Consider the following 14,188-nt stretch of genomic DNA (forward strand, 5'->3'; position numbering starts at 1 on the left):
TTTACACTATACATATATTTCTATATATATAACTATACATACATATAGGTATGTTTTCATAGCTATAGAAAAATACTGGAAGAATACCCATCAAACTATTAACAGCAATTATCTCCAGGAGGGAGACTGAAGAAGGAAGAACTTTCCTTTATTTACTGTATATTTTTGAATTGCTTGCAATTTTTACTACTAGCCTATAATGCTTTTGTAAATTAAAAAAAAAAAAAAAAAGGAAAGAGGCCAGGCACGGTGGCTCACGCCTGTAATCCCAGCACTTTGGGAGGCCGAGGCAGGCAGATCACCTTAAGTCAGGAGGTCAAGACCAGCCTGGCTAACATGGTGAAACCCCGTCTCCACTAAAAATACAAAAAATTGGCCAGGCATGCTGGCACGTGCCTGTAATCCCAGCCACTCAGGAGGCTGAGACAGGAGAATCTCTTGAACCTGGGAGGCAAAGACTGCAGTGAGCCGAGATCACGCCATTGCACTCTAGCTTGGGAAAAAGAGCGAACTCCATCTCAAAAAAAAAAAAAAAGGAAAGGAAAGGAAATGGGGGAAACTGAGGAAATAAACATCGTCAAGAACACTGCAGTCCTTCACTAGACAATCTGTAAATGCCTCATGTGCAAGGCACAAGATACTTCCTAAAATGGTGAGGACATAGTTCCTCCTTCACTCTCTTTTCTCCCAGCCTAACACCCACTCGTGGCTGTGTGCCTTCACTATTCAGCCCAGACTGTATGACTTTTTTTCTTGGTCTGTCAACTCCCACCCCTTCGAAGGTCAGTCCACAGGGCAGTTCCTCCTGTATGCCTTCCCTAGTACTTCTAGGCAGAGCTAAGGAGTCCTCCCTCTGAACTTCTTGCCCGTATCTCAACACAGACACATCTCTTTGCTACAGTTATCTCCCCACAAATTTGTCTTCTCTACTGGTCCCTGAGTTTCCATGAGCAGTGGCTATGTTCCCGTCATCTTGCATTCCCCAGTGGTTAGCACCATGAGAGCACTGAGGAGAGGTACAGATGACACCACAGCACAGTGAAGCCATGGTACAGGGCGACGAGCAGTCCAACTTTGAGACTTGGCTCACACTGATTTGCTGTTATAATGTTGGGGAAGCGAATGAACTTAATTGAACTTCAGGGATTTTCCATCAGTAAAGCTGGAAAAATACCATATCTGAAATGTCAAGACAAGACAACATGCCACTTCCCACTCTCCTTCCTCAAAGTACGCCCCTGGCTAAATCCCTTACTCATTCACATTTGGGCTGTTTCCTAAACTACAAAATGGGGATAGCAATAATAAATACCTTCATATGACATTTTTTATTATTAGGTTATTGGGTAAATTAAATGAAACCACTTAAAAAAAGCATTTAGTTCCATGGCTGGCACAGGGAAGTGCTGAATAAACGGTAGCCACAATGACATTATCATGAAATTATTTACTCTTCCTGAGCATGAGAAAGAATGAGGCTGGATGTTACTTACGTCAAGAAGATCTTGGAAATACTTTTTTTTCTCCCATGGCAAAAAGCCCAAGTAACTATCTGTGTAATGCTGCAGCTTTCTTCCAAGTAACACTTCAGTAACGCCTACGTGATTTTCAGCATTTTCCTCCATTCTGTTATTCTCTTTTTCTTTCCCTGTGATTTTTTCTTTTGTCATCTGGCTTTCCAGTGCAACAATCAGAGATGAGGGCTTTTCTTTTGTCACATTTCCGCCTACTGTTTTTTGGGTGTGAGTTTCCAATCTAAATCTTGCTGTGGTCTCCAAGTCCAGGGGTGGATTCTGATCCTGGTCATGACCATTCACTTTTACACTCACTGCAGGAAAAGTCAACCTCTGCAATCTTTCAGACACTCCTAAGCTGTTTGGCAAGATGCTTTTATGAACCTGTTTTTCCTGTGGAGCCACCAAACTGTCATTTGTTTCATCTGTTATTATAGCTTGATTTTTTATTTTAGCATGCTGTGAGTTCATCAGAAATGATCTCAGCAAGGCTGACTTGGACAAATTGTATCCTTTCAAAGTGATGTCTCCATGTTCCAGTTGCAAATCCAAGGTATTGAGACTCAACTGGGCGTCTTTTGGAAGGAGTGAAATATTTACCAGGGGAATTTTCACCTCTTCCTGGGCTCTCCTTGTTGAGTTAACATCATGTCTCTTAAACTTCGGGAAGCGTTTTTCTTTGGGAATATCCTCAAAAAGGATTTCCGCCTCTGGAAGAAGTGTTATGGGACTAACTAAATTTTCGTAACCCCTCTGGGCCGTAGAATTCAGTTTTGGTCCCTCCCTTGTGTCCACCTCCACTGTTATCTGCATTTTGAACTCTTCATCATTTGTATTTTGAAACGTGAGATTAAAATGTATTGTGGTGGCATTCATTCCGCTGTGCATTATGAGGTGGATGGTTTTCCACTTGTTGGCAATAGAAGCATGTCGAATTATTGGATTGTCACTATAGGCACCTTCAACTCCTCTTTTGGCTATTTCTGCAAAGCTGAAATAAGGCAGGCATTCACCTTTTGGAATAATATAGTGAGTCTGGTTTGGGAGAAGGATCACTTTATACAATTCATGAAAATGATCTAGAGGAAAAAACAGAAACATTATTATTTTTTTTTAACTAGGCATTTTTCCTCTGTTTTCCTTTAATTCTTTGAGTCTGAGTTTTCACTTTCTTTTAAAAAAAATAATAGGGAATGCATCATGAATTTGCATGTCATCCTTGTGCAGGGGCCATGCTAATGCCTAAACTGTTCTAATTTTAGTATATGTGCTGCTGAAGCAAGCACTGAGTTTTCACTTTCTAAGAGTGACTTTAATTTCAAAATAATCAGATATCCTAATACAACAGTTACTGGTATAGGGCTCATTTCACTATCTGAGGCAGTCACAATAATTACCGTGAAATAGTGATCCTGACTCACTATAGAGATATAGCATGGTTCTTAACAATAAATTACAATAATCAATTTCCATCTTTTTATCCATTTGAAAAAAACTTTCTGCCAAAACAAACTCCATTAATACGCTATCAACAAAATCCAGTATTTGAACCATCTTTATTTAATGAATTACTGATATCCTTTTTTGTTTCCAAATTAAAACTTCACCACATATTTTCAGCTAAGGTAAATCTGCTTGGTCCAAACAAAACAAAACAAAACAAAACACCAGACTACAACAATAACAGGAAAAGATCCTCTTTAGTGATTTATGTTGTTCTCTTACTTTTATAACTAGTTTGAATGCAAGGCTGGTAAAGGGATACACAGAGAATCATTATTTTAAATAACAAAAGCCATTCAAAACTCTCTCTACCTGTCAAGGATTTTTTTATCCTCCCATTCTTATTTGTTTGGCAGTAAACATACCTTGCCCACAGTCGCCAGCATCAAACCCACAGGACAAGACATTGCACGCTTGGTCACAGAACTTATCAGCGAGCCAGGAATTCGCACATCCCTGATTACAGTAAGAGACACTGTTTATTCCTCCACCAAACTGCCAGGGCTGTCCAACTCCAATACTCCCAGCACCTCCACCTCCTGCAATATAGCGACTCCCTCCACTGTTACCTGTAGAGTGGAGGAAGAAGAGGGATTCTTGCTGTAACTATAATTTTGAAAGACAGTTCCGGACTGGGCGCGGTGGCTCACGCCTGCAATCTCAACACTTTGAGAGGCAGAGGAGGCTGGATCACCTGAGATCAGGAGTTTGAGACTAGCCTGGCCAACATGGTAAAATCCCATCTCTGCTAAAAACACAAAAATTAGCTGGGCGTAGTGGTGGGCGCCTGTAATCCCAACTACTTGGGAGGCTGAGGCAGGAGAATTGCTTGAACCTGGGAGGCGGAGGTTGCACTGAGCCAAGATTACATCACTGTACTCCAGCCTGGGCAACAAGAGTGAAACTCCGTCTCAAAAAACAAACAAAAAACGAAAAAGACAGTGCCTTATTTCATATTAATGTTTTCAAGGTTGATGTGTAAGTTTTAGTCAGAAAAGGTTCGCCTCATTCTTTAGTAGAAGATCTCATATACCTTAAGAAGAAAATAAACTGAAAAGGGAGTCACTTGACAGAAGCGTGATGAACAGGCCCTGGCATTTTGTAGATGTGCAACCTACAAGTACAGGCCTTACATTTGCTCAAGAGACACGTGCTGACAGAAATGGAGGAGCACGAAAACAAGAAGAGATTATTCCAAAGACTGTGACTATCAGAACTGCCAAAAACATGTCCAAACGTGGGTATCATGTTTGATACCCCTTGTTATCAAATGCTAATGTTCCAGTAGAGACTGACTTCTCTGGTCTACACAGATCTATTTTGCACATCTGTATTCTCTCTCCGCAGCTAAAGCGCATCTGACATATCTGACTGAAATACAACTTGAAGCTTTGTTTTCTCCAATATTCAAACATTTCCAAATCCGTTTCTTCATATGGAAATGGGGATGATAACATTTGTGTACATACTTTCTCTCAGGTAACAAACAAAATTCAAGTGACTATAATGAATAATGCTCTATAAATTTAATGCTTTATAAATTGAAAGGTAGTAAGTAAATGTAACAAACTGCTATTATCAACAAGTCAAAATATAACTATGTGAGGGAGAGGGAAGAGCTGCTGAGGACAGAAAATACTTATTTCTTTTGCAACTCTTTAGTAATTCTGTGACCTATCACAGTCTGCTGCTGAAAGCTACCAGCAGTGAGCTCCTGTAAGAACCAGTTAGAGTGATTCTTGCTCTTGGATTTATATAACTAAGTGTATTCCAGATTTTCATATTTTAAATAAGAAGACATTTTCAAGTGTATTTTCTCTTGTTCGGTGCCCTCAACAATGAATAAACTGGGCCACATGGGAGCACTAATTACCACCTCCAAAAAGTCCATTGATTACTGATTTTGTTTGTTTGTTTGTTTTGAGAGAGGCTGTCACTCTGCCGCCCAGGTTAGAGTACAATGGTGCAATCACAGCTCACAGCAGCCTCTAACTCCTAGGCTCAAATGATCCTCCTGCCTTAGCCTCCCAAGTAGCTAGGACTACAGGTGTGCACCACCACACTTGGCTAATTTTTTTTTTGATAGAGATGGGGTCTTACTATGTTGCCCAGGCTGGTCTTGAACTCCTGGCCTCAAGCAATCCTCCCAGCTCAGCTTTGCAAAGCACTGGATTATAAGCATGAACCACCATGCCCAGCATTACTGATTCTCTATTAATACATAAAGAATGTTTGGTTAAGTCTATAGCACATGTTCAATAATGATTAAGAAGAAAATATTCCATAAAAATGAACGAATTACAGTTTAACACATCCTTACCAGAGCAATCCCCACCATCCCAATCGCAGGCTGAATTATTACAAGCCTTGTCACAATAGCCATCTTTAATCCAGGAACCTGGGCAGCCCTCGGCACAGTTTGGCACAGGCCATGTCAAATAAACCTACAATAAAACCAAAGAGAAAATAAAATGACTTCTGGCTTCTGATACGTTTTATTCTTGAGTTAAGATTCCCTTTATAAAAAGAAATTAAGTCTCTAGAAAGATTAAAATTTTCAAAGGGCTGAGTGTTCACACTCACAAGTGCTTTAAGTTTGCCTGTACCTATAGTCATTGTTTAGATCCCGCTGCGTCGACCGTTCTGACTAAGCATATTTACTTTTTTCCATTACTCAAGGAAAGCAGACAAGGATTCAACTCATGGATTAGTCTCTCACAACATGCTTTGATAATCTACTATGAAATAAAGTAGCACCATGCCAGACTTGACTGCAAGTACCAAAGCATGTCAAAGCTGGTGGGAAGTATGCACAGTCACTGCTTTTCTGTAACAACTATCAGTAGCTCATTAGTGTATTTGTGCATAATCTTGTCTCAAGGCTGAGAGACAATATCCTCTATCTTCAGGCTTAAGGCCCTGTGATAAATTAATTGGCACAGCATTCTGAGCTGTGCATTCACCTGCTCTCAGAATGAGTGATGGGGTACATGGTTACTTTTTAAATTTGAAATCATTGAAAAAAATACACTCCTCTTTAAAAATCTCTGTGCCTTTGCATATTCTAATTGGAATGTCTTTTTTCACCTAAACTAACTCTTACTTGTTCTTCACCGTACATGTCAATTCGGATGGGCTTTCTTCCCTATCCTATCTGATTTAAGCCTCCTATGCTCACACTCCTCAGCACCAAGGCACACCTGTCAGCAGGAAAAGCACCGCACAGTCATTGATCTCATTTGTCCCCTTGTTAAGCCACAAGCTCAACTTTGAGCCCTACAATCTGACACAGAGGAGACAAGTCAATAGCGGAACAGGAGAATGGGCCTGGTTGGGTAACATAAACAACAACGGACAAAGTAGTTTTGTGTTATTAGCACTTACAGTTGCAGAGTTTTATGACTTACATGTTTATGGTGATAAGTCTCTAACTTATCACTGAACCCTTCTAACAATGCTACAAGGGTATTTTTACTTTCCTCACTATGCAGACAGAAAACACAGAGGTAGAGCCCAAGGTCATCCCGAGGTGTTGGCCCCCAAGTCTGCACTCTTAACCACTTCTCCATCCTACCTCTCAACAAAGTTAGAGTGCAACAGGCTGCCTTAAATGGAACTTCATCTACAGCTTTGAGCACTAACTTGAGTTAACCTTCTATTTTGGCCATTTTGCTGACATTCTAACCATGATTTTCTGTTTCACAGTGATTTTGCTTTTTCTGCTATCGTAGTAGAACATTTAGATGGTTGGGAAAAAGTGTGGGTCCTGGGTGTCTAAGAATGTAGGAAAGCAAATTTCTAATTGTAGTGTTTTTACTTCTTAATTGTTGACTTTTGAGCTTAGCACTCAAAAATGATTATTTGATCTCATATATATTTTATTTTTCAAGATCAGGTTCTCACTCTGTCACCCAAGCTGGGGTGCAGTGGCACAATCACAGCTCACTGCAGCCTCAACATTCAGGCTAAAGCAATCTTCCCATCTTGGCCAGTGACCCCCTACTGCCCCCATGGCCCCCCGACACCCAAGTAGCTGGGACTACATGAGTATTCCACTGGGCCCAGATAATTGTTTTACTTTTTGTAAAGACAGGGGTCTCACTATGCTTCCCAAGCTGGTCTCAAACTCCTAGGGTCAAGTGATCCACCCACCTCCACCTTCCAAAGTACTGGGATTACAGGTGTGAGCCACCATGTCTGGCCTGTTTGATATTTGACTACAGTAGTATGTGCACTGATTTTCTGATTTGCTAAGTGACTTCCATGCTAGACATCCCCCCTCCTCTTAGGCACTCACCTTCTGGCCTTTGGAGTGACTGTAAAAATCATCTGGCCAGACATCCTTCCCAAACATGACATCATCATTTAGGTAAATAAACTTCTGGGACAGCCCTTCGATGCGATGAATGTGACTTTCAATAGCAGGTGAACTAAAGGTAGGCAAGTGGCTCAAATTTCGAAAAACATCCTTTTAACAAAAACAAAAAAAGAAAGTGAATGAGAGCTGTTTGGGTTTGGTTTAGTTTTTGAAAGGAAGGAAGGGAAGGCAATGAAGAGCTAAAGAAAGGCAGAAATGGAGGTAGAAGGGTAAAGAGAATGAAATTATGGAAATCCCTGTACCACACTAAAAGAGCAGAATTAGAAATCACAGTCTCATAATTTTTAGAAAGTCCTGTACCTGGTGTGTTACTATTGTCACTCGAGGATTGTCAAGGTTCAGCCAGGATGGAATCTGCCCATTGGTGACAATGAAAATATTCCGAACCCATGGTGCATGCCTCTCGATAGATCGCAATGAGTACCTCAGTTCTTCGTTATCTTCAAAACGACTAGCAGAGATGTCTTCATCCTGCTTAGACTGAGAAAAACACTTGGCATATGAAGATGTGAAATACCCCTTAAGTCATACCTCCTCCTCTTTGTCCTTTCCTTCTGCCCGTCTGCTCTCAAGGTGCTCTAGCAGACTTTTAAAGATGGAGTCCTAATTTTAAACATTACAAAAAATGCAAAAGATCCAGTATATACATTTTTAAACCCAAAATTCAAAGAGACAGCATTTCTCTAACACACTTTATAAAGAAGGTTCTTGGATCTGATTCTAGGTCACTTCAGTTAATACCAAACCAATGGCAGTGACTGGAAAATTAGAAAAATTCCAATCAACTACCTCTCTGTAAGTCCCCTTCCCTCTTCTAATGTAGTAACTTACACATTTTTAACATCTTAACCCTTGATTTGGGCTGTAAAAGCTTCTGTGCATCCCTTACCTGGCTGATGGCGCTCAGATCCCATAATAAATATGCAGGACTTATGGTCAGTTCTTTTCCATCAATGGTCATGTTCTTCTTAGTTTGCTTATTCAATTCTTGAAAATCCTTGGGGTTATTCAGTTTTAGAAGTGCTACACTGGCCTCTGAATACAACTGCAACTATCAAATAACAAGAGGATTACACGTGAAAAGACTGAATCTCAAGGATGAGGCACCTTTAAATTCTCAGTCTGCTCTTTAATCTTTCCTTTTTTTTTTTTTTTTTTTGAGGCAGAGTCTCACTCTGTCGCCAGGCTGCAGTGCAGTGGCGCGATCTCGGCTCACCTCAACCTCCGCCTCCTGGGTTCAAGCGATTCTCCTGCCTCAGCCTCCCGAGTAGCTGGGACTATAGGACTGCATCACCATGCCCAGCGAATTTTTGTATTTTTAGTAGAGACAGGGTTTTGCCATGTTGGCCAGGCTGGTCTGCAACTCCTGACCTCAGGTGACCCACCTTCCTTGGCTTCCCAAAGTGCTGGGATTACAGGCGTGAGCCACTGCAACCGGCCTGATCTTTAATCTTGAAATGGTAAGACAATATCAAAACACAACAAAAAGACCTACACAGACCAGATGCATTTCCCAAATGAATGTTAACAAAACAGGCATCTAAAAACAAGAAGGAGTGGTAAAGGCAGTGGCAAACTGGACACCTCAGAGCCATCTGAAAGCTGCAACCACTCAATGGCACCAAGTGCTGCCAGATCTCCTGAGAGGCAAGAATCCCCAACTGTTGTATGAAATCTCCCCAATTTTTCAATGTTGGCTCAAATGATTTTTGACTTCTTTGCAAGTATGCCTGCTGGCCAACAGTTCTGTGACTTTTCTTCTAGAATATTACCAATCTGCTTATATTGGGCAAAAAACCTGCAATGTAATTAACCTTGCTGGAATTGGTGACAAGCACATCTGCTAGTGGGGTATCTGAACAGCTTTTGTGCCACATGCCTGGGAGGAGCATCTTCGGCAGGACTGCCTGAAGTGCTTCCATGGGAAAACTACCTTTTGGGGCAAAGCTTTTGGGGCAATCATAAATCTAAGAGCGAACATCACAAACATCAAGTTCTACAAACAGGCTTTGCCACCCCTACCAAAGTCCACACAACTCTTTATCTGTTTTCTGTTCTGACTCTGTATCACACAACTTCCTATGAAGAGGCTTTCATCGCTCAGGAAAAGAGGAGAGGCCTGAAAACCACAAATGTAGGACAGTAAAATCCTTCTGCTGAACTAGTGCTTCTAAAAGAGCTTATGGTCTTCTTTCTCAATCTATAAAACAGAAGCAAACACAAATTATTATGAGCTTATTCTGAGCTCGTCTATTTGCTGCACGACTATTCTTAGCTGATTTTCTAAGCAGTTTCCTGAGCGTATGTAGTCCAAAACACTAGAGGTGAGAGTTAGAAATTTCATTTATATCTTTTCCCCTTATTATGTAGGCCATTAACTCTTCTCACAGATTAGGTGCAGGTGCATGTGTGAGCACCTGCAGATGCATGTAACCGTCTTCCTGACTCATCACTTTCTTTTACCTCTTTTACTTAGTGAGTGCCTGGCACATATTTAGCACTCACTAAGTTGGTTCTCACTGAGTCACTATCTTGCCTCGGCATATGTGCCAGGTGTTGGGAGGCAGGCCACACGGGGGGATTAGTAATCTGCCTGGGTCCCTGTCCACCCTCTGGCCTCTCCTGTCCCTTTCCTCCCTCTCACAGCACCCCAAAGCATTTCTGAGGGCTCCCTGGAGAGAAAAAGTCACTATTCTAGAATAATTTATTTATTTACTTATTTTTATTTCTATTTTTTGAGACGGAGTCTGACTGTCGCCCAGGCTGGAGTGCAGTGATGTGATCTTGGCTCACTGCAACCTCCATCTCCCGGGTCCTGCCTCAGCCTCCCAAATAGCTGGGATTACAGGCAAGCACCACCATGCCCAGCTAATTTTTTTGTATTTTTAGTAGAGGCAGGATTTCATCACGTTGGCCAGGCTGGTCTCCTGACATACAATCTGCCCGCCTCGGCCTCCCAAAGTGCTGGGATTACAGGCGTGAGCCACCGGGCCTGACCTCCATCTCCCATTTCTTGAGGGGCATCAGTGTCTGTTTCAATCACAGCTTCGTTATCAATTTCTAGATCACTTTCCTCACTTGATAGTTCGTCTGTGCTTATGTTTTCCTCCACCTTCTTACTATCTGTTTTTAATTCCTTGATATTTTCTTCTGATTTATAATAGCTTTCTGAGTAGCACGTGGTACTTCACCCCCCATGCTCTCCACCTGCTCCCTCAGGAAGCACATTTCCTCGGTGTGCAGAATGCTCGGATCCTGCTTATACATTTTCACGAAGTCCCGAAGCTCATTCACTTTGCGAAGGTCCAGGGTAGGAAGGCAGTGGGCAAAGGTGAGGGGCTGCAGGCCAGTTTCAGGCCCAGGCGCTGGCTTGGCATAACCTCGAAGAAGGGGTGTGTCTAGTTTAATTTCATAACTTGTGTTGGCTCTTTGATAAGAAGGTATATCACTAAAACTATTCTTTTTAGTGCCTAGGGTTGGTTTCTAATTATATATTCATAAAAGAGCAAGAAGAGGTTTTTCTATAGTAACTATACAATAATTCGGAAAGAGATGAAAATTAATGAGGTTAAGGTAATATTTATATGTATGAGAAAGATTTTCTGCCACTGTAAAAAGGGTGGGGAAGTACCCTCTGACAGCCACTAGGTGGCACCCAAATCCTGGACATCATCATTACTTTTGTCAGAAGAGAGAAGGTAGTGGGAACAGCAGTTGTAGTTTGTGCCTAAGGCTGGAGTTCGTGACTTGGGCAATTGTGGGCAACTGCCTCCATATATGGCATCTTACTTTAAATTTTAAGTTTACATAAATTATAAGTTTCTGCAAAAGGGAACAACTTCTATACCCACTCCCTATAGACCCACAGTGAACAACAGGTAGCATGACTAAGAAATAAAGCTTTGTTGTTTTTAGCCATTGAGATTCCAGAATGTTTGTCCTAGCATCATCATCTAGAATAACATGACTGATACACCTAGTACTTGTAGGAGTATGAGGCTAGGGAAGACAGACAGAGGGAGAACTAAATGGTGGTTGAGGCCAGGGCCTGGGTAGGCTACAACGACTGAGCAACTGGTGGATCAATTGGAGTCGAGGAAAGACAATATAGATGATGGTCAGGAGAAGCAGTGTTGTAGAACCCAAGAGAAAAAAAAATGTTAATTCAGAAAAAAAAATGTTAATTCTGGTATATTTCTAAAGACAACAAGCATCAAAATTAAGGGACAAGAAACAAAATTAAGTGGAATGTGTAATTAGTAGGTCAATGGAGACCAATTTCAATGGCATGACAGATATGGAAACCGGATTTCAAGTGCTTAATACTTCACGGTTAAACTTCTAGATACAATATGAACATATGTATGTATATAATGGAAGCAAATCTAACATTTTACATTTTGTACACTGTATAACATAGGACAGGGATGACAAAACAATCCCAGGAGTATTAAATTCAGTATAATTCAGTATAACTGACCAAGTCACAAGATATAAGAATTGAAAAAGCAGTGTAAATAATCTTCGCTTTTAAATTCTGTAAATGATTATCAAGGCAAGATTAGAGTATATTAATATAAAATACATAAAACTACTTTAAAATATTGCTTATTGTGAGAATATTAAACAGTTCGTTCTACTGTTCTCAGCACTGTAGCCTATATTTAAAAATTGGCTTTAAAAACAATAGTAGCCAACAAATACAGGTAAGTTTGAATGCATGTTTTTAAGTCAAGCAAAAATAATGAGTGCAAAAGAGAAAGTATCCTTTTGAGGCAGACAAAATAGTTGTATTTTAAGATAAGCCTTAGTTAAAAATCATGATATCAAACTGGTCATTTTTCAATGCCAAAAAGAAAGGCTGCGTCAAGTTGTCTAAACAATCACATATCTGCAAATACTCCTGGAGGACAGAGACCTGGGATGCTGCTAAACATCCTACAATGCATAGGACAGTCCCCTAAGGATAGAGGCAACAGGTCTAAACTGTCAATGGTGCAAAGGTGGAGACAACTTGGTGTAGAAGAACATGCAAATCCAAAATAACAAAGGCTTTCCTATTAGAAGTTATATTCCCAACAACTTTAAAGTGCTTACAAATTCAGAAGGTGTAATCTACTTTCATTTTGGATTCATTTGATTTAAAATTAAACATCTGTTAGGAAAAAAACCCCACATGTCTGCTAACACCAACTGAAAACCAAATTAGTGCCTTTAAGTGATTCAACAATTCAAAGCTATTAGATCTTTTTTTTTTTTTTTGAGACAGAGTCTCACTCGGTCGCCAGGCTGGAGTGCAGTGACACCATCTCGGCTCGCTGCAACCTCTGCCTCCTGGGTTCAAGCGATTCTCGTGCCTTGCCTCCCGAGTAGCTGGGATTACAGGCACGCACCACCACACCCAGCTAATTTTTGTATTTTTAGTAGAGATGGAGTTTCACCATGTTGGCCAGGATGGTCTCAATTTCCTGACCTCATGATCTGCCCGCCTCGGCCTCTCAAAGTGCTGGGATTACAGGCGTGAGCCACTGTGCCCGGCCGCTACTAGATCTTAATATGTCCTGGCGGTTTTCTAAAACTTAATCAGTTTCGGAGTTGGTTGTTTCATCTATTGAAGCTTTTTTATTTTAGAAATAAAACAAAAAAAGAAAAAGGTACCATGCTTTAAAAGAACAAGTGCACATGGTGGTTTCAGAGAATTATCTAAAAGAAAGGGCATTAGTACAAAATTATGACAATTTACTGTGACCTTAGGCCCTGACCAGAGCTTTGAGGGGGGTAGAGTCCATGCAGGACAATATGCTGTTCCCACCCTGCCTGCACAAACCACCTGTTCAGTCTTCAAGAACTCAGTGCAGCCTCTTTCTCTTTGAAAACATCCCCCATGTCTCTGACCCACACAGACCTTTCCTGTTTCCAACTGCCAACTCTATACACACACGCTGCTTCCAAAATGTGACTATAAGTGCTTGAGGGCAGGGTCTACATCTCCTCCACGTTTTGCACACTCACTCAGCAACTACTATAATTGAAGGAAACCTAGCATGAGAATTCACTTGACAGCTTTGGGAAGATTTCCCACTTGCTCTAAAATATGTTTTAAAAAGAAGTGAACAAAAGCAAAAATCAAAAAATAAATGCAAAAACCCACCATGAATGAAAATGTTCTATGGATACAAAATGATTTAGAGGGATCTGAAAATAAGGACTGATGATCTGATTTATCAAAAGGTGAATTCTGTGTCCGTCATACACAAAAATTATACAGATAAATTAGAGAGTAATTAATCAGATCATTAAGGGACCCACCTCAAGGTATCTCAAATTAGAAAGCCTCTTATAGAAAAGACTGATTTATAAGACTACAGTCAAAAGATTTTATGAATTCAAATCCATTACCTTACAAATGAAACTATTTTCAAGTCCCACACTCCTGCCTCAGGAAAAAAAAAACAAAAACAAAAAACTTCAGGTTTTGTTCTAAACAGGATGACAAAGGCCTAGTTGTTGTGTATATACAACAATGTACAAAGACATATTTCTGTGCCTAGAGTGACTCCTATGAATAATCATACTGCTGAAAAGGTTTCCCTATATATCCCAAGATACTGCTGCATATGGCTCATTCCTTAAGCAGCCCCCTAAGTGCCAAGTAATCACTAAGGGTAAAAAGGTGAATAGGGCAGTACCTGTCCTGAGACACCCGTGGCCTAGTGAGAATCTGTGGGGCAGAGCTGAGCTGAGCCCTAGGTGGCTCCGGGGCCACAGGCCACAGCAAAGGCCTCCTGGGGGA

At 40.9% G+C, this 14,188-nt stretch overlaps 1 protein-coding gene and 1 non-coding gene across 2 annotated transcripts in view; both read right to left on the minus strand.

Annotated features, from left to right (window-relative positions):
* GNPTAB (N-acetylglucosamine-1-phosphate transferase subunits alpha and beta) overlaps nucleotides 1–14,188 on the minus strand; it is an 84,513-nt gene that overhangs the window by 18,493 nt on the left and 51,832 nt on the right. The window contains exons 8-13 of the mRNA XM_054445767.2: nucleotides 8,285–8,446; nucleotides 7,696–7,875; nucleotides 7,315–7,485; nucleotides 5,338–5,461; nucleotides 3,383–3,586; nucleotides 1,494–2,593 (exon numbers count right to left, since the gene is read on the minus strand). Coding sequence (XP_054301742.1) covers nucleotides 1,494–2,593; nucleotides 3,383–3,586; nucleotides 5,338–5,461; nucleotides 7,315–7,485; nucleotides 7,696–7,875; nucleotides 8,285–8,446 — 1,941 coding nt within the window. The remainder of the gene's footprint in view (nucleotides 1–1,493; nucleotides 2,594–3,382; nucleotides 3,587–5,337; nucleotides 5,462–7,314; nucleotides 7,486–7,695; nucleotides 7,876–8,284; nucleotides 8,447–14,188) is intronic.
* Nucleotides 2,697–2,800, minus strand: LOC129011004 (U6 spliceosomal RNA). Its single transcript, XR_008493150.1, has one exon. It is a non-coding gene; the product is annotated as a U6 spliceosomal RNA (small nuclear RNA).

Source organism: Pongo pygmaeus, chromosome 10 (assembly GCF_028885625.2).
Source record: "Pongo pygmaeus isolate AG05252 chromosome 10, NHGRI_mPonPyg2-v2.0_pri, whole genome shotgun sequence".
NCBI classification, from domain to species: Eukaryota; Metazoa; Chordata; class Mammalia; order Primates; family Hominidae; genus Pongo; species Pongo pygmaeus.